Source organism: Taeniopygia guttata, chromosome 12 (genome assembly GCF_048771995.1).
Source record: "Taeniopygia guttata chromosome 12, bTaeGut7.mat, whole genome shotgun sequence".
In the NCBI taxonomy this organism is placed as follows: Eukaryota; Metazoa; Chordata; class Aves; order Passeriformes; family Estrildidae; genus Taeniopygia; species Taeniopygia guttata.
The window spans coordinates 14956694-14975947 of NC_133037.1; the positions used below are offsets into that span (position 1 = coordinate 14956694).

At 44.6% G+C, this 19254-nt stretch overlaps 3 protein-coding genes and 4 non-coding genes across 9 annotated transcripts; 6 read left to right on the forward strand and 1 right to left on the reverse strand.

Moving 5' to 3' along the window:
* The first annotated feature begins 8 nt into the window (after window positions 1-8).
* On the forward strand, window positions 9-7436 carry GNL3 (G protein nucleolar 3). Its single transcript, XM_030283140.4, has 15 exons — window positions 9-88; window positions 426-484; window positions 591-728; window positions 1317-1430; window positions 1589-1672; window positions 1938-2073; window positions 2526-2629; window positions 2891-3026; window positions 3500-3587; window positions 3940-4123; window positions 5062-5204; window positions 5872-6008; window positions 6506-6729; window positions 6920-7001; window positions 7091-7436. The coding sequence occupies exons 1-15, from the start codon at window positions 76-78 to the stop codon at window positions 7177-7179; spliced, it is 1731 nt and encodes a 576-aa protein (XP_030139000.4). The 5' UTR covers window positions 9-75; the 3' UTR covers window positions 7180-7436.
* Window positions 2129-2201, forward strand: LOC115497035 (small nucleolar RNA SNORD19). Its single transcript, XR_003962618.1, has one exon. It is a non-coding gene; the product is annotated as a small nucleolar RNA SNORD19 (small nucleolar RNA).
* LOC115497036 (small nucleolar RNA SNORD19) lies at window positions 3328-3401 on the forward strand. The gene has a single exon (XR_003962619.1). It is a non-coding gene; the product is annotated as a small nucleolar RNA SNORD19 (small nucleolar RNA).
* On the forward strand, window positions 3802-3877 carry LOC115497038 (small nucleolar RNA SNORD69). The gene has a single exon (XR_003962621.1). It is a non-coding gene; the product is annotated as a small nucleolar RNA SNORD69 (small nucleolar RNA).
* Window positions 4372-4448, forward strand: LOC115497037 (small nucleolar RNA SNORD19). The gene has a single exon (XR_003962620.1). It is a non-coding gene; the product is annotated as a small nucleolar RNA SNORD19 (small nucleolar RNA).
* A 1521-nt stretch (window positions 7437-8957) lies between the features above and the next one.
* GLT8D1 (glycosyltransferase 8 domain containing 1) lies at window positions 8958-15736 on the reverse strand. 3 transcript variants are annotated; one of them, XM_041718782.2, is made up of 10 exons: window positions 15614-15736; window positions 13939-13994; window positions 13734-13832; window positions 13097-13313; window positions 12332-12449; window positions 11708-11792; window positions 11376-11488; window positions 10693-10859; window positions 10442-10554; window positions 8958-9823 (listed from the first exon to the last, which is right to left on the reverse strand). In XM_041718782.2, exons 2-10 carry the CDS (start codon window positions 13952-13954, stop codon window positions 9633-9635), a joined length of 1119 nt encoding a protein of 372 aa, XP_041574716.1. In that variant the 5' UTR covers window positions 13955-13994; window positions 15614-15736; the 3' UTR covers window positions 8958-9632. The 3 variants fall into 3 exon arrangements, with proteins under 3 accessions (XP_041574716.1, XP_002191526.1, XP_041574715.1); XM_002191490.7 differs by having other exon boundaries at window positions 15547-15685; XM_041718781.2 differs by lacking the exon at window positions 15614-15736 and adding an exon at window positions 15238-15387.
* Window positions 15737-15756: 20 nt separating this feature from the next.
* On the forward strand, window positions 15757-19067 carry SPCS1 (signal peptidase complex subunit 1; the record flags this gene model as incomplete). Its single annotated transcript, NM_001245441.1, is given in 4 exon segments — window positions 15757-15929; window positions 16877-16936; window positions 17249-17335; window positions 18247-19067. Coding segments are annotated over 4 exon segments (306 nt in total). The 3' UTR covers window positions 18370-19067.
* Window positions 19068-19254: the final 187 nt, after the last annotated feature.

Below are 19254 nucleotides of genomic sequence, written 5' to 3' on the forward strand. Positions count from 1 at the left end.
CCGCGCGACACCCCGGCGGGGCAGCGCCGGCGCGCTTTACGGCAGCGTCCGCCGGCGGGAGCACGTGGCGGCGCCATGAAGCGGCCGAGTGAGCGCCGGGAGCGGCTCCGGGACACCGGGCACCGGGCGGGCACCGGGACGGGGAACGGGCGGGAGTGGGACGGGGAGGGCGCGGGAGGCGGCCCGGCACCGGGGGATGGCGGCCCGGCACCGGGGGATGGCGGCCCGGCACCGGGGGATGGCGGCCCGGCACCGGGGGATGGCGGCCCGGCACCGGGGGGTGGCGGCCCGGCACCGGGGGGTGGCGGCCGCCCGTGGCTGAGCGAGCGGCAGCGATGGAGGAGGCGGGAGTCGGGGACGGGGTAACGGCGGCGGCGGGGATGCGCGTGTCGGTGCGCGGCGCTGACGGGCGCGGTGCGTTGCAGAGCTGCGGAAGGCGAGCAAGAGGCTGAGCTGCCACAAGCGCTACAAGATCCAGAAGAAGGTGAGGCCCGGCCCAGCGCGGCCCCCGCGCCGCGTTCCGCGATTTTGGGGCCGCTGCGCTCAAGGTTTGGGCCTTAGAGTGAGAACGCTTCTTGTGCTGCCCTCAGATCAGAGAACACCACCGGAAAGTCCGCAAGGAGGCCAAGAAACGCGGCCACAAGAAGCCCAAGAAAGACCCCGGAATTCCCAGTGCTGCGCCGTTTAAGGAAGAGCTGCTGCGGGAAGCGGAGCAAAGAAAGCAGAGGGTAAAACATAGTTTTTGGTAAAGAGAACAAGAACTGAGAGCATCCCCTTCGGTAAGGGAGCCTTGTGTGCACTCAGAGGAGCAGTCGTGGTAGATAGTTCTAGCAGACTCGTGCTTTGGAAAAACAATATATTTATTTCCAGCACCGTACAGTGCGCAGTGATTTGCTCTTTTACTTTTAACCTTCGTTTCCTCACTGGGATGGGAACATGCTGGAAGTGTCTTTTCTAATGCAGTCAGAATTCCCTGTGGTGCTGGGATACAGAAATGTCCCATCAGAGTGCTGAGAGTTAAATCATGGCATTATGTGATTACACAGAAAATCGGGATCTGCTGTCTGCAGTGTGCACTAATGTGACCTTTATCTGCTGTAGTGGTGGCTGTAGAGCTGCTGTTTTGGGATAAAGCAAATGCATGGCTGCCTCTGGGTAGGGTGCAAAAAAAGAGTTCCCAGAGTCACTTGGACAGCCAGGACTTCTAACTGAGCTGGCTCAGGAATGGGGAGGAAGAACATTCTTCCTTAGCACCTTCCTTAGCATTCTTCCTTAGCACCATGTTTTACCTGCCCTGGGTTTTTGTTTGCAATCAGCTTGAAGAACTGAAACAAAAGCAGAAGCTCAATAGACAGAAAGAACATGAAAAGAAGAGGAAGCTGGAAGCTAAAAAGAATGCAGCCACAATCGAGGAGAAAGCAGAGGGAAAGGTAGGGGTCCTGTATGATTTTGATTCCTTGAACCTGCAGAAGTCATCCTGAAACTGCACCTTCTTAAGCAGCAGTTTACATTTCATGCTGAATATGCACACAAGTAGTAGACACTAATTCTCATTTAAATAATTTCCTTTTGTTTTTATTTGCTTTAGGACTCCTCTGGCAAATCTAAAGGAAAGACTAAAAAAACGCTGAATAAAAATTCTAAGAAATCATGCTGCAGGGAGCTTATGAAGGTGAAATGCTTTAACTATTTTTATATCATCAGATATAGATATAAAGATATTTTATATCACTAGAGAGTTAGCAGTAAGATCACTTGTTATTTTGCTTTTTTTGTATTACTGCTTAGAACACAAAGTTTGTCTGTGATAAACTAGAACACTGAAGGGATTTTACAACAGAAAATGTTAACAACTATTTTTGTAAGCCACAGATATAGCAGAATTGTAATCTGGTCTGTGATGTCTTCTTGGATTCTTGGTTTTTTTTCTGACCCAGGTGCTTGAGACCTCAGATGTGGTTCTGGAGGTTTTGGATGCCAGAGATCCAATGGGCTGCAGGTGTCCTCAGCTGGAGCAAGCTGTCACTTCCTCTGGAGGGAACAAAAAGCTGCTCTTGGTTTTGAACAAAATTGGTAAGAAGCACAGGTTTTCTCAAAGTGTTACTGGCACTGTGGTTCTGTGGTGGGTGAGCTATGAAGATTTTAAAGGAATCTGAGATTCCATTGAAGACATGAGATCCAACTCTGAGCTCACTACAAAGGCTGGAGATTACCAAGTACCAGCAGCTAATCAAAGACAACAAAATACCAAGAGCAACAAGAAGAGCAAAGGGAACTCTGTGGTAGAAGTCGGAATCTTTCACAGATCATTCTGTATCATGCAAAGTCTTCTAGCCAGAGCCCAGCATTAAAAACCAAATACAGAGGCCAGAAATGTAATTGTGATGTGTTCTGCTAAGGCAGAAAGAGTGACTCTGTGTGCCTTTGGGGAAGGTATCCAGTACTTCATACTAGAGTTCTCAGCCAAATGGTATTTGTCATGATAGGATTAATTTAAGGAGTGAAAGAACTGCTCTTCTTTCCAGATTTAGTGCCAAAGGACAACGTAGAGAAATGGTTGAATTATTTGAAGAAGGAGTTTCCAACTGTTGCTTTTAAGTCAGCCACAATTATGAAGGACAAGACTATGGTAAGAGCACTGCAGGCTGTCCCATGAAAAGTTCATGTTTTTGCAGTCATACATGTTGAAACATCTTTAAAATTCCTTTCTCCCTGGTTTGGTTGCACTTTTTGGTTGATGGATGTGCCTTTACACTTCAACTGAGCTTTGCAATACAGTGGGAGAATTCTTAGCACTGAAATTACAGTAGATGAATAAATCTAAGTATCCATATTTTATCTTCCTTAATAGCTCCTGACCATGGGCTTTTTTTGCCTTTGAATCCTGTAGCAGGTACAGGTCACAAAAAGACATGCACGTGTTGATTTCGCAGAAACCTCTCAGTATTTTGGAAGCAAATGCCTTTTGAAGCTTCTTCAAGGGTATGGCAAGACCCAAGACAAAGCCATTCGGGTTGGGGTAGTAGGTAAGTGTTTGGAGAAACAGGAGGAGTTTCCTTCTCCCATAAAGCTTTGGGATCCTGTATTACTGGACTGGGTAAAACTGCTGATACCTGGTTTGCTAATGAGCTTTCTAGTCACTGTTCTTTGCTCCAAGACTCTCAGTGTTGTAGTGCTTCAGCTGCCAGGGATCCATGGTGCACTGCCATGTGCAGCACGGGGATCTGTGGGAGCACAAAGAAGGCAGGATATCTGCTCCACTGGCCCTGCCTTCCTCATGCCTGACAAAAATCCCATGGAATATAGCACCACAAATCCTACAAGTGTGAGAAATGAGGATACATTCTTTGTCTTACTTCTGTAGTGAAGACTTCAGATCCAACTCTGATCTCACACCGATGCTTACGTTAACAAAGCTACCTGGAAGAAGCTGTTTTGATTGGTGTTAAAAAGCTGTTTTCTTATTTAACTTTAAAGGATTGGTGTGATTTTTCCTCAGGTTTCCCTAATGTGGGAAAGAGCAGCATAATCAACAGTCTCAGAGGAAAGCGTGCTTGTAATGTTGGCCTGACAAGGGGTGTTACCAAGTAAGCTCAGTCTGATAAAATCTGTTCCTTTCCTTGTTTGTTGTGTTTCAGTTACCCTGAGTTTGTGTTTCAGTCCATTAGGGGCAAAGCACACCAGTGTGCAGTTTTAAATGCACATTAAAATTTTCAAGATGAAAGGTATTGATATGTGATGCAAGCTCTCTCCAGGGGATAGTGTATAAACTTGATGTTTTGTTTGTTTAAATTTCTATCCTACACAAAGCATATGATGACAAAACATTGAAACTGACTTTATGAAGTACATTCAATCCAACACTGAGCTTTGTGTCTTGCATCCTTCACCATTACCAGTCCTTCATTATCTGCTCACAACGCATTTTTCTCTGAACAGGTCCATGCAAATTGTGCAGCTTGATAAGCAGACAAAGATGCTGGACAGTCCAAGTATAATTGCAGATCCTTCTAACAGTGCCCTCGCTCTGGCCTTGAGAAGTATCATAGACCCTGAAGGATCAGACTCAGCAGATGTGCTTGAAGGAGTAAATGCCATCATAAATCACTGCAGTAAGCAGCAGGTGAGCTCCATCTTTCTTCTTTATCTCTCACTGCATCAGACTTCTCTTTAGGTTTCCTAGGCCAAATAATGAAAGTTCATTTTGCTGTAGCTAATTCTGATAGGTTTTGAACTGCTTTCCCTAACCATGCAAAGTGGCAATGCCAAGTGTGAGCCTTCATCCTTATAAACAGAAGGCAGAACAGCACGCCATGATCCCGACAGCCAGAGTAAACAGCATTGCTCTTAAGACCTATCAGCACACAGAGTGAAAAATGATGATACTGCCTCTATATTGCCTAGGTTACAGTGAAGACCTCAGATCCAACTCTGATTTCACTCTAGTTTCAAGCAAATTAACCTAAGCCTAATTGCCTTTCAGTTCTTTGAGAAGGGTTTTCACAGACCCGTGTGCTGTCCCTTTGCAGCACGTGTCACGTTTGAGACAGCCACAACATGTAGAGTACCAGCATACAATAACAAAAAGCTTCACCCCATGCAGAGTAACACCTCTTCAGAAGGCTGCAAGGGTCTGCCCTTCTTGTTCTTCAGCCTAGCCATTTATCCCCTCATGTTGATGCACGGCACCTGTGTGCCCTCTGTTCCCTTTGGTGGTTGCTCAGAGCACCTGGGCACTCCATGGCTCATTGCTGCCAGTGCTGCTCACCTGCTTCTCACAGCTGTGCCCACTGGGGATGAGGCTGGGCCCAGCCCCACTCCCAGTCCCCAAACTGTGCACCTACACTGTCTCTGTACACCCACAAGTCTGGTTGAATGGCAGATGAGTTTGTTGATGAAGCAGGCTTTTTGCTTTCTAATGTTTACTCCCACATGAATGAGAAAAACAGCTTTTCTCTTACTTTGTCCTCACTGTTACCCAACTTTATTTGCACTTTTACTCCTTAAACTGTGAGAGAGATGGGCATCTCTTTCTAAGTGTGCCATTTTCTTTTACCCTAGGTAATGATGCACTATAATATCCCAGATTTCAGGGACTCTGAAGAGTTTTTATCTTTACTGGCTCGGAAGAGAGGCATGCTGAAAAAAGGAGGTGTTCCTGACATAGAAAATATGGCTAAATTAGTGCTTTGTGACTGGACAGGGTATGTATGTTGTGAACTTTGCTCTGTGCTGCTCACTTTTTTCTCACTGCTAATCCAGCACAGCAGAAGCACCGAGTTCAGCAAAGCACTTAAAAATGAGAGGCTGCTTTTTTCCTTCCTTTTTCACATTTCAGTTGGGTAAAGAGCTGGATTGTCCAACAGATTTAGAGAATGCCATGCACAGAGAATTTTCTGAAGTAGTGAAGGATACATGAGAAGAGTCAAAACCTGTTGTACATTGCTCCATAGTTTTTGTAATGGAAATCTGCTTTCCTCTCAAATACCAAGTCCCTGTTGTTCTCCTCTAGACAGGAAAGGATATGGCAAACTTTCTGTGAAAATTTACGGTGGTTCCTATATTCTGAGGATAGGAATAATGTAACTCAGATTCAGTAATTGACTGTGACTATCTCCCTTGCTGAAGTGACTCAGCTGCTTTTACAGGCAGGTGATTTGTCTTGACAAAGTGCTATTGCATTTTCCACTCAGGAGTGGGCTATCCCCTTAATACTGTTGACAACTTCAGAGTCAAATTTTAATAACTATTGAACTGCTGTTAAACCCTTATTAGTTTGAGAGCTTTGTGCTCTGGGCTTTATTTTTAAATACAGTGATTTAACTGTGTTATCTTTAGTTGTTTTTTAATGCTGGTTTTTATTTTTTTCAGAGCCAGAGTAAAGTACTACTCACAACCTCCAGGATTTCAGAAACCACCACCCTATCTTACAGAACAAAAAATAGCTGAAATGCAGGAAGGCTTTAATTTAAATAACCTAGAACAAGAAAACAGCATCACTGTTAAAGGTAGGACTCTTCTATAATAGACTACCATTAACCATCGAGTCACAGATTGGCCTGGGTTGGGAGGGGCCTCAAAGACCAACTTGTTCCAAACCCCCTGCTCTGGGCAGGGCCACCTTTCACTCAGACCAGATTAGTCAGAGCCCCCTCCAGCTTGGCCTCGAACACTTCCAGGGATGGGGCAGCCACAGCTTCTCTGGGAAACCTGTGCCAGGTCCTCACCATCCTCACAGTAAATATTTTTTTCCTGCTATCTAATCTAAATCCACCTAGGTAAACTTAACTGTACTCAAATCCAGGATTTCCAGCTCCTAGCAGTTTTCTGTAGATGCCTCAGGGGAAGCTTTTCTCAGAGAATTTCCTTGCCTTGGTGGCAGAACCTGTGTGGGAGCCCTGTGTGTGGCAGGGAGGGGGCAGAACTGCAGTGTCCCTGCTTGGGGGCTGGGCATTCCATCTGTGCTAAATGACAGGAACTGAATAGACACTTGTGTTTTCTGCAGCTTTAAAGCACCCCACTCCAGCAAACAGCATTGCTTTTCAGTCAGCTGGAATGACAAATGGGACAATAGAGGAAAATAAAGTGATAGAGAAAGGACCAGAGTGGGGAAACATGGAAACAAGCAAGGAGGAGGAAGAAGAAGAAGAGGATGAAGAGGAATTCACAGAAAGTGATGATGATGAAGATGATGTGGAAGAAGATGATGATGATGATGATACCAGAGAGGTAAATGAGGGTTTCACTATGGTTGGGCTTTTTTCCTGAATTAAGGAAACAACATTGTTCAAGTCGGCCTCAGTGGTGAGGCTCAGCTATACAAGGGCCTATCCACACTTTCCCCAGGCTCTGTTCGGTTTCATTTGCGTGGGAGATTTCATTAGTGATGTTAAAATAATATCTGACCTCTGACTTGTAGGAAAGCCAAGTTCAGGTCACCAGAAAAGCAAAGCCTGGAAAACGCCAAACGAATCCTACAAATTCCAAAGAGCAAAGGGCAGGTGTGTATTGAGAACCCTGCCTTAAGGATGGGTTCTGGGAGCTCCAGGATTTGCACTGGTTTCACTAACACATGATCTTCTCTTCTCAGGAAATGAACGTTCCAGATCACTGTCCTTCAGCTTAGATAAACCAGCAGATGAAGATGATGCCTATGATTTTAATACAGATTATGTGTAACAAATCAGGTGGGAAGGCACTGTTTGGAGAGCTGCTACTGGCTTTCAGAACAGTCAGGAAGACTGGGGTTGTAGCAGGAGCTGGTGGAGTGCTGCAGAACCAGAGCTGCTGCAGACTCAGTTGCAGCTGTGTCAAATAATGTACATAATATGCATCTCCCTTGATAGCTCCAGATTTTATACAGGTCTAGGAAACTGATCGTTATTCAGCTTTGTCATAAAGTTTATTTCCGCTATTAAAGCCTATTTAAAAAATTCCTAGTAGACTCACTTAGTCTGTTCATTTTGCTTTATAAAATACCTTTCAAGACGATAAACCCTTGTCTTTGAAAAATTATATGTTTCATTCTATTCACGTTCGAACAACAAATCTAAGTTTTCCCTAGAGGATTACAAAGGATTACATTTTACCCTTAGACCATGACTTTAGACAGTGACTTTTCAGTACATTTTTGCAAAACTTGTAGAATTTTCACAAGTAAAGGTTGGCTAGAAAATGCTCCTTATTTCAATTAGATACAAGGTAATTTACCCAAATACAGTTTTATGTTCTGAACCTTCACTGGGAATGGTAAATGACATTTCATTAGTAATCCATCTCCCCTGGGGAATAAGTGGATTGATCTTACAGTGCTCTTGAACAAGAGTGTTGTTACCTGATGGCACCTGTTACACCTGGCAATAACTGGCCAATATAAAGCAAAACACTGCCCTGTGCAATAAGGATGTGCTGCTGTGCCCAGCCTGTAGCAGAAGTGGGACTTCAAGAGAATTGCCAAGAGGCCCTGCAGCTGCTCTAAGAGTTAAGTGTTTATAATAAATGCCTGACAGTAAATATCTCCTGTACATCTGTTTTCTTCCTGTTAGGTGAAAAGTATTTCTGTTTTCTTTGATAAACAAGTGTGCTGAAGCATAGATTCTCATGGACAGCTTAAAAAGATGTCAGGTGCCTACACAGGCAGTTCCTTTAAGCTTGCTAAAACACAGCTTGCTCAGCTGAATTACATTGGTGTCTGCTAATCCAAGTAAAATATTTGAAAGTTGGTAAGTGAATTTACTTCACTACTCTTAACTGCTTCAAGGACAAGAACAGTTCTTGTTCTAATTGTTCATCAAAACCCAGGAAAAGAAACAATAGGTAACAAACCAGATTAGCATATCCATGACAGAACTACAGGCAGTGACTGCAATGAGAGCAGCAGTTGAAATCCTTTTAAAGCAGAACTAAAACCACAATCCCAGACATGAAGGAGTCCTTTACCTCTGCTGCCCTGTTTCAGACCAGGCAGACTCAGCTGTCGCTGGATGAACACAAAGCCTTTTGTCTGAACATCCTTCACCAGCCTGAATGCAAACCTCTGTTAAATGGAGTAGTTGGCACAGTGGCTGCTGGGATTTATCAGCTAATCATAACTATCACTCAACAATACAACTATAAAAAACCAAACCAACTTACCTGTAGCACAGGTGATGGACAGCTGGCTGCAGAGGGCATAGGCATCTCATTTGATGAGTTCCCAGATGGGGAAAGGCACAGCAGGAAAAACTATTAACAGAGCACACTCAAGAGAACTATGAAGAACTCAACAGTAACAAAATTAATCTCTTAATTAATACAGTCTGTTCCCCAAAATAAGTAGCTTGTACTATTTTAGAATTAGATTGCTTTCACAAAGACTAAATGAATTCACTGTGGCTTTAATCACTTGCTACTGTGTACAAAAGAAATACTTCCTATATCAAGACTGGAATTAGATTGCCATTTATCTGAGGCTGGAGTCAGCATGTTACAATTAGCTTTATTTTTGAACAAAGTTTCATCCACCACTTTACAAAAAAAATGGTTTAGTGTTCACTGGCAGTTAAAACCATTTTGCATAGTGAAATAATACTCAAAGGATTAATCTTTCAAAAAGGATTCAATTTTGCAGAATTCTGTACAAAAGACTTAAACAAAAATGGTTGGGAGGAGATTTCATGCAAGAAAGGGTTGTTGAGGGAATTATTTTACAGGATAACAAAACCAAACAACAAAACAAAACCCAGGCAGCTATAATTACAGTACATTGCTGTGCAAGATTTGCTGGTGCAAGCACCAGCTGAATTTGAATCTTGTTCTTAGAAACTTTGTTTCTGTAATTGATAAAATGATCCCCTGTTAGAAGAATTGAGTAAAGAGCAGGAGAACACAACTGAAATGACATAAACAAAAGTGCTCATTTGTGGAGATCTTCCCCTTGTTTTCTGTAGTGCTGCTGGAGTAGCATCTTGTGTCACACAGGTGACATGAGCCTCCTTTGGACCTGTGCATTTCAGAACTGCACCTGAATAAGTGCATCATCTTGTGCTCCAGAAGGCAAGGTCGGCTCTGTACTGCAAATTGGCTAAAAGAAAAATATTCTGCTTGGCTCCAGAAGTTTCCTGAGAAAACATCATCATTTATTCAAATGGACTCTACTTTGCTTCATAGGCTTCCGAGTGTCTGCGGATCAGGTTGAACTTGCCTGCAGGGTCAGGGACATACCACTTCTCCCAGACTTCAGCATAGGAAGCTGTTCTTCCCCAGGGCTTGAAATGTCCATTCCAGTGGAGCAGCTTGGCAGCTTCCACAAACTGAGAAGAGTACCTTTTCCCAGCACTAGACCCTTAAATTGAAAAAGAAGCATTAGTGTTGGAAATAAAGGCAGCCGAAACAGCAATGTGCAAAATGTTAACTTCAAAACAAAGGATTGAACCAAGGAAATCTTATCATTTATGGGGAAAGGAGGTAATAGGGGAAGCAGAAATAAAGGCAAAGTGAAAAACAATCATGTTACTTGGATCTCTCTGTGTCTATTTTCATACACTGCCTTAACTGACAAATTCTTTAAAATCTGCTTAACACCCAGATGAATTCAGCAGCCTATGTGTTCTTCATCAGAAACATAACCTGAAAAAGCTCTCCCAGCACTGGGGTTTTACCAGTAGAACAGACATGAATGTCTGCTCTTTTGAAAGTTTTGGAAAAAACACCTTGGATCACATCAGATACAATATATTTGTGGAAAATGAGAGGTACTTTGAGTGAGTCAGTTCAAGAACTAACCCCCAGCAGTTTGAGAAAGACTCAGGCCCACGATGGAATTGCAAAGCTGTTTTTCCTAAAGAACAAAGGACAGAATAGGGGAATACAAGCTCACTTTGCTAGATCATCAACAAGGTGTCCAGCTACAGGCCTGGAAAAACACCCCCGGGGAGCAGCATTACAAACACTTCATACATACCAAGATGTCGGACGTTCCACATGGGATCAATGCTGGAATGTTGCTTGTAAAACACAATTAGCAGGGGAGGTGTTGTGATGCTGCCAGCCAGAGTCTTACTGTAGAGCTCCTCTCTGCAAGTTGAAAGGATGCTGATCAGTTGGTTTTTCACTTGCAGCAGAGATACACGCACAGCCTTCCACTGAAGAGGGAAATGCCACCAGCAGAAGCCAAGCCCTGAGCTGCTGGCACCCCTAGCCTGGGGTACTTACACCACATTAAGTGCCATCCACTTCTCCAGTTGTTTAGTGATATTCTGTAATTTCCATTCAGTCAAATTGGCAACGAAAACTCCGGGATTGAAAGAGCAGGTGTTGGCTTTCATGGCAAGCTTTCGGATGGTTTCTTTTTTGTAATCTAAAAACCCAATGTAGTTATACTGAGGGGGAAAAAAGAGAGTAGAAATTAGCTTGAAATATATGGGGAAATTCCTAAGGAAAAATTCTGCGCAACTCACAACAGACAGGCATTAAGTTGAAGTTGTAACAGCAAATATCCCTTCCTTTAAAATGAGAGAAAGAAAGCTTAAGAGGCATAACGTTTTAAAAATATGATTACATATACTACATATTTTAAGGACTGCTGCATGATCTTAATAATACCGTATTACTAATATGGTACCAGTCTCAGATAAAGTACTTTTTATACATTCAGAAATGAAAAATTGTCCCTTTGATGTTCTCAGACCTCCTGCTATTCCACAACGAGAACTGCTCTCTTTGCAAAGCACAGCAAAAATTCCAGGTAATTTACTGTGCCTGAACAGAAACTGCAGGTCTCATTTGTAAACCTGGTTTGGGCAGGGACAGTCTCATGTTTAGGTTTCAGCATTTGGAGCATTCCCAAATGCCTGAGATCTACAGTATTGTTATCAGTGAACAAGACTAAAACTAACCTGATTGCCGGCTCCACGGACAGCAACTTTACTACTGGTTGAGTCACAGTCATCTGAAAATGCAGCTGCATGTCCAGGTTTCAATGGAGTGTTGTAAAGTTCAACAATATCATCTGGAAAATGGAAGCAAGCACGGGAAAATCAAAATCAATCCTGACTAAGTGCCAAGTTAGGCTTTGTTCAGTCTATTGTTACAGTTAAAGCAGATAAAACTACTCAGTTTAACTCCATTCATTCATATTTACAAAGTTTGTACAAAAATGTTGGGTTCTGTGAGAGATAAGATACTGACCTCAGCATAAGACCATTGGCAGCTAACAAAGGTCCCATACCTTGCACTATTACATCATCATCCACATAGATGGCCTTCTCTGCATGAGGTACAAAGCTGGGCAAGTAGAATCTTGCAAAAGTTAACTGTGAGAATAGCAAAGCAAGAGAAATGGAGAATTAAATGAAAAAAATGTCCAAATAAATGTGAAATTGACTGATTTTTCTGGCACTTATCTATGGCATTAATGTCCAAAACAACTTCTATAGAGGAAGTAAAATAGGCAGCAATATCCTACCATTTAAAATAAATAGGTTCCATCAATTCCTGGTTTACCATTAATGTATCCATTTATAAACTAACTTTGAAACTGGTCTATATAAGAATTTCTTATTTCTCCACATAGGTCTGCAGCATCTCTGAGGTGTTGGCATGCTTGACATGCCAGCTGCGATGTTTCACTGTGCCTAGCAGCAAAAAAGGATCCTAGGCATGCATATATAGATATTCAAATCCATCTCTCACTATCTAGGTATCTAGTTTTACTGAAATTTAGGGATTTTATTATAAAAGATTGCTTCTATGCTAAAAAATTTGGTTTTGATCTCCAGCTGGGTTCAAAAGCCAACATCAAAATATATTGTTATTAACTTCTAATTGCAAAAGTAATCAGCATCATCCTTACTGGTTTGAAGTTGTCTGGCTTTTGGGGATCCACTTGTACTTTGCCTTCTAAGACACGAGGGTCAAAATCCAGAATTCGGTATCTCATGTTTTTTAGAGGAGGGCTCCTCAGCCACGTCCTGCAAGCAGAAGAAAGGCACAGATCTTGTTAGATGAGACAAAGCAAGGGAAAAGCAGGAGAAGTAGCTAACAGTGACACAATCTGAATGTGGCCACTCACATCCCTGCCCAACAAACACATCTGGGATATAATTGCTGCTGACATTGGTGCTGTCCTGTGTGGCCACAGGGGCAAGTCCAGGGTCAGCACCTGCACACCTGGGACATGTGAAAGGTGTGAGGTCACTTCTTGCTTTATCAGAAATACAGAGTCTTGTTATCACAGGCCCTTCCCAAAACCATCAGTGTGGACAGAAGGGGATTAGAATAACAGGATCAAAGAACAATCTATAAAAACAGACAAACATAATCGCCAGCATTTGAATTGCTTAGATGAAATGTAGAAGTAACTTTTACAATCCTTCCACCAACAAACTCCAACATCACTGGTTGGATATAAGCCCATTGGAAAAGATGTTTCTTTTCCATCCCTGAAACCTGACCAGGAGGAATGGTGGGACTCCCACAGCAGCCCTCTCAAAAAGCTGCCCTAAGCAGCAGCAGATGGCACTGGGAGTCAGGGGAGCGTAGCTCCAGGGAAAGGCAGCTTCTCTCTCAGAAACACAGAGTTCACCCTGCTGTGGGAATCCAATGAAAAGATCATTACCTTAAGTGATCCACAGTATCATTCAAAGTAACAATGTGGAAAACCACGTTGGCTCTGGTGTTTTGGTAAATGCTGTTCATGGCTGCAATTGCACCTCCAAGCCTCTCATCCGAGGCTGCAATGACCACAGAAATCTCCTTGTCATTCCTCTCATCTGCCAGCCTCTGGGGAGCTGCAGGAATGAAATCTATAGGCTGAAGTCCTAAGGGACTTGGATCTGTGAAGTAAAAATAACATACTTGTTTTTATTATTATATATTATTATTACCACGCTAAAATTCCCAACACTTCAGTTATTTGTGCTGTACACTTGGATGTCTGATTGGTGTGGATTACAGTGAGCCAGTATCAAACACTCAGAATATCAGCTTTTGAGAATTAATAGAATAACACCACATTTACGGAAAACTGCATACATTTATCCACACATATTCACACACAGCACAAGGTATTAAACGGCTGAGCTACAGTAGTCTGCACTTGCCTTTGGTCCCCTCTGCCACACCTATAACCTCATTAACTTCCCCCTCCCATTCACCCAAACCACGTGGCAGGTTCTGTCTGGCCAGAGCAGGTGTTTTCCCACCAAATCTTAAAAATATATATATTTTTTTAATTAAAATAAAACCCAACATACCTGACAATTCCCGTCTCAAGAATTCACTGAGGCTTAGGAAGTTATGATGAATAACTAGCAAAAATATGACAACAGCCACTATAAGGATGGAAATGTTCACTAAAAATTAAGAAGAAAAATCTTTATCAATATAACCAGAGAACAACTGAGAAACTCGGATACAAAAGATACTAAAACAAAAAATCAGACAAGCATATACACACACCTTTCCTTAACGTCATTTTTCTGTTCTTACTTTATTAGCATAAGGTTCCTGCAAACCTACAAGAAAAAAAAGCATCAGTCACTGCCAGTGCATTCTTCCATGAGGCACAGCACAACACATTATCTCCAGGAGTGTCACAACAGTTTCAGTGTCCAAGGCAGTGACTTTCCCTCTGTAAGTTTTATGACATATGTAAAACGCTATGTCACATTTTAAAAAGTGAGGACGATCTCAGGAAGTATCTGACTACAACCACAGAATCTCAGGATGGGTTGGGTTGGAAGAAACCTTCAAGACCACCTGCTGCCAACCCTTGCCATGGGCACAGACATCATCCCCAGCTTCTCTGGGCAACCTGTGCCAGGGCCACACCACCCTCACAGGGATGAATTTCTCCTCAAAGCCTCATTTAAACCTGCCCTGTCAGTTTGAAGCCATTCCCCCTTGTCCTATCATCCATGCCCTTGTCCAAAGTACCTCTCCAGCCCCTTTAGGCACTGGAAGGAATTCTAAGAGGTCCAGGTCCATGTTAGGGACTCCCCCACTATAATGGCATATTTAAAGCTCTCAGAGATAAAAAGGAGACATCCAGATCTTGCCACTTCACTGACAGAAAAAAAAAAAAAGGCCAAACTCCTTCTGCCAGTCAAAAGTAATCTAAAAGATCTGGAAAATTATGTATGGTTTTTTTTTTCCTGTTGGAATTATTTATTTAACTACCTGAACTGAAAAAAAAGAAAGTGGGTAAGAAGGCAGTACCATCATGTTATAGAAGGGGCTAGAAACACAACACCAAGCGATTTCCGTAAGAAATTCAAACATGCTTGTTCATTATTTAAGGGTCGAGGTGAAGCCAGAAAAAAAGAGTGGTGTATCATGGCGCGCGAAGGAGCTGACAAGTAACACAGAAAAAGCTCTTTAACACTACGCAAAATCCCAGGAACGGTGAGAGACTTGCAAAATCCCTAAATTAAAACACCTCAGACCGTGTTGCGACTGCTACATGTATCAAAACCACCTTCTTCCCGCTGCCGCATTTCTCCCTCAGGGGAGACATCAGCGGAGCCCAGCAAATCCCTGCCCGGAGCTCTCCGAGCAGCGCCGCGCTGCTGGCACGGGGCAGGGCACGGAGCTTTGCCTGGGAGCACAACGCCACGTCCCGCGGCGCAGCTCCCAGCGCCAGGGCTGAGGAGAGCACGGACACGGCCGGCGCCTCAGCGACACGCGGCGGGCGGGCTGGGGACAGTGACAGAACGTGCCCCGCACAGGGCTGGTGACGGACCACAATAAGACACACACCGCGCCGCTCGGCCGGCTGCCCGCAGCGCACAGCGCGCTCCCCGGGCTGCTCTGCGGGCACAGCCCCGCTCCGGGGCCGCGGGCCCGTGCCCGGCTCTCCCGCACCGCCCCGGCCCCTCAGCGGCCCGCGGGTGACCGCCCGGGTGCCTGACCGCCGCCAGGCGCCGAACCCGCCCGCGCCCACCCCGCCGCGATACCGGGGCCGCGGCGGCGCCCGGCGGCTCCGTGAGACGAGCCCGAGGCTCGGGCGGCCCGCGAGCTGCCGAGCCAGTGCGGGTTTCCGACAGGCGGCCCCGCGGCGCCTCGCACCTGCCGGGGAGGGCGCCCGCGCCGGGGTCCTGCGCGGCGAAGCCGCCGTTGCCGAGGAGACGCGTACCGGCGGGCGCGGGGGAGCCGGAGCGGAGCAGCCCCGGAGCGGCGGCGGCGGCGCCGAGGCGATGTCCGGGGCAGAAGGCGGCACCTGCGGCCGATGGAGCTCGGGGTGGGGCGGACGGGGCGTGTTTCCGGCCAGCTCAGCAGCCGCCTTCCGCTCCGCCGCGACGAGCAGCGGTAGCGGCGGAGAGGCCGCGCCGGCACCGCGAACAGCGGAGCCCCAGCCAGGAGCGCGGAGACGGCTGCGAACAGGAGCGGGGAGAAGACGGAGAAGCGCCGCCACCATGCTGAGCGTGTTTCGCTCCATCCCCACGCATGTGGTAGGGCCGCCCGGGCCTGGGCACCGGGTCTAGTGTCCCCTGCATGCACAGCGACACGGCCGGGCGGGGGCTCAGCAGCCCCTACTCGCGATCTTGGCACCCGTGTGCGAGGCACGGCCAAGGGGGATGCAGGATGAATCCGTGTAATTCTGGGTTTTGACCTGCGAGTTGGGACTCTCATGCTGTAAGAGGAAGCTGTCTGTGTAAGGGAAACCCCTCTGTGCTTTCCTGCCTCTGCTCTGGAAAGACAGAAGGCAGCGTGTGCTCCCAGGGAGCCACGTTTTCTAACGGCATGCAAACATAGATTAGTTGGGTTTGGAAGGAACCACTGGAGATGATCCAGTCCAACCCTCCAAGGCAGGGTCACCTGGAGCAGGAATGAATCAAGGTGGATTTGCAACATCTCCATAAAGGGAGACTCCACGACCTCTCTAGGCAGCCTGTCCCAGTGCTCTGCCATCCTCAACATAAAATTCTTCCATTTGTTGAGGTAGAACTTAGTGTGTTTTTGTTTATGGCCATTGCTCCTCATCCTGGCACTGGGCACCATTGAAGAGAGTCTGGCACCATCCTGTTGGCACCCACCCTGGAGACATTTATCTGTCAGCCTTCTCCAGAACACAGGTGCCACACACACCATGCCCTCTTTAGCACACTCTCTTCTGTGGTGATACAGCTTTTACTTAGTGATGTTAAGGTGACTACAGTGATATTTTGAACTTGCATTACTTACCCTGTACAGACAGTGCTTGTTTCTAGGTGATGTGGTCAAGCCTGCAGAGGAGGTGTTTTCAGCCACTGTAAGAAAAATAATTCCAATCTGGTTTGAAAGTTGAATAAAAATGCTGAGAACCCATGGTCAGGTAGACTGTAGGATCTAACCTGAAAGATGTAAGTGGGCAGGTCTGTGTTTTGAATAACTGACTAAAAAGTATCTCTTTCCATAGGACTACAAGGGCCAAAAATTAGCAGAACAGATTTTTCAAGGAATCATTCTTGTCTCTGCAGTAAGTATAGTAGACCTGTGAGTAAGAACATAAAGGACTATTTTATTTTCTGATCTTATATATATTTTTCATCTTGTTTGGGGTGACTAAAATCTTTAAGCAAAGTCAGAGGGGCTGTCACAGATTAAAACTTCTACTTCCTATCTTCTACTTTCATTGTTGGCCTGCACTTTTGAAAATGTTTGAAAGATGTACATGCTTTTGAAAAACCGGTATTTTCCTACCTAAATCTACACCCTGCATCTTAATAATGTAATGGGAAATGTTTTTCTTCATTTAAAGTTTGATTTTTTAAAATGTTTGTTTTTCCAGGTAATTGGTTTCATCTGTGGATACATCACTGAACAGTTTGGATTGACTGTCTACATAGTTATGGCTGGATTTGCTTTATCGTGTTTGGTAAGAACATTTTTTCCCCAAACCAAAAAATATATGCACTATTTAATCTGGAATAATTACTAAATTGAGGAGCTGTCAGCACAGACTAATATTTGCTATGCAATTCAGATTTATTGATACATATTTGTGCTCCCTTTGATCTGCATAAAGTGCTTTGCAGCCCAATAAGTGCTTTTATTGAAACGCTAGCAGAATTTTTGCAATTTAATACCACTTTTGAGTTCATTTTTAATTTCAGTTAAAAGTTAGAGTTAAGTCCAGCTGACAGCATTAGTAACAGAAAGGACAGGGAGGCTTTCTGTGTAGTAGCAGCTTCTCATGACAATTTTGCAGCTATCCCCTGCTGCCTGAGGAGACAATGAGGCAGAATATGGAATTTCAGGAGTAATTCCTCATCCATGCATGAGAAGTGTCCCATTCCTATTGGAGCATTCCCAGTCCGTTTTACACGTGGTTGTTACACCTCTCAAGTGTTTAGATACAACACAATTTGACCAATCACTACTCAAGAAACACACACATTCCACTGTTTTGAAAAGCCCCTGTAATTCTCTGGCATCATCATCATCCACCTGCTCCTTATTTAAACATCCCTGAGTTACTTACCCGTGATGCCAGGCAAGGGGAGGGTCTCAGTGCAGTGTGGGAGGTGCTGGGAATGCTGGTATCACCTCAGGAGTCCTTTTTTCTTCTGGATGGGTGCTGTCTTCCTCCTTGCAACGACCTGGGCTGCTTTAGTCACATACTTAAGCATGACTTTGCAATGTAAACTGTAAACGTATATGAAATTGTAAGAGTTTTTTGAGGACTAATAGATAATCAGTTAGGGATGAAGATTTTCCTAAGGAGCTGTACAGAACAGCTCCTTAGCACCTCAGAGTCCATGTTCTGACTGCCTCCTTTGCCCTCAGCTGACGCTCCCTCCGTGGCCCATGTACCGCTGCAATCCCCTCGAGTGGCTGCCTGTGCAGGAGTCGGGCACGGAAGAGAAGAAGGCAGCAGACAGGAAGCCAAAGAGACATTCTAAAAGCTAAAAATTACAGTTTCCAGGCTGTTACTTTGTTAAATTTTGTTAAATTAATTCCCACTGAGAAATACTTCTTGGCTTAGTGTTTGGGTTTTTTCCTAGTGCTTTGTATATTACTATGAGTACAACCAAGCTCTGCAGGGAGCATGAAGGCTGGAAATTGGGTCTGGAGTTTCAGGGGAGTCACAGGGATGGGGGGGATTAACTTCAGAAGGCTACTGGAGGTCACATCTTGAGTATTTCACTAGAAAGGAACACAGTGAATCAAATTAATTCTGGTTAAGCTGTTGCCATAGCCTAAAAGATTAATAAACAGCTGAACTTCTGAAATGTTCCTAACTGCACGTAAAACAAGTTGTCAGTAGTGCCAGGTTGTTACAAATACTGTGAAATGGTACATACCCAGAGTTCTGAAAATAGCTGTTCTAGGATAGGAGGGTACAAAGTGCCAGTTTTTGTTTAAAATAAATTTCCCTAGGAAGAACAAGTGTAGAGTTGTGTTTTTTATGTTTTATTACATTTGCATTATGTATAAGTTTGTCCCATGTACCCCCGGTTCTATAACGATTCCCCCTGGGTTTTCCCGTCTTTCCCTGCGGGTCTGTTGTCCCCAAGAAATGCCAGGTATAGTACACATACCTGGGGACTGTAGCAAGACATTCTGGATGCAAATAAAAAGAAATAAGTGCTTTATCTTTTCCCTAAGAGATTCTGGTCTTGGGCACTTTCATTCCTAAAATAAACTAGTATTTGTAAGGCAAAGGGATTTCTCCAGCTGGAACCATGGTAACCATGGCTGCATTCCTTTCAAACATTTTCAGACTGTTTTATCCAGATACCAAGTGCTTTCCCCCACTTTGTTGACTGCCTCAGCAACAAAACACAAGAGCAA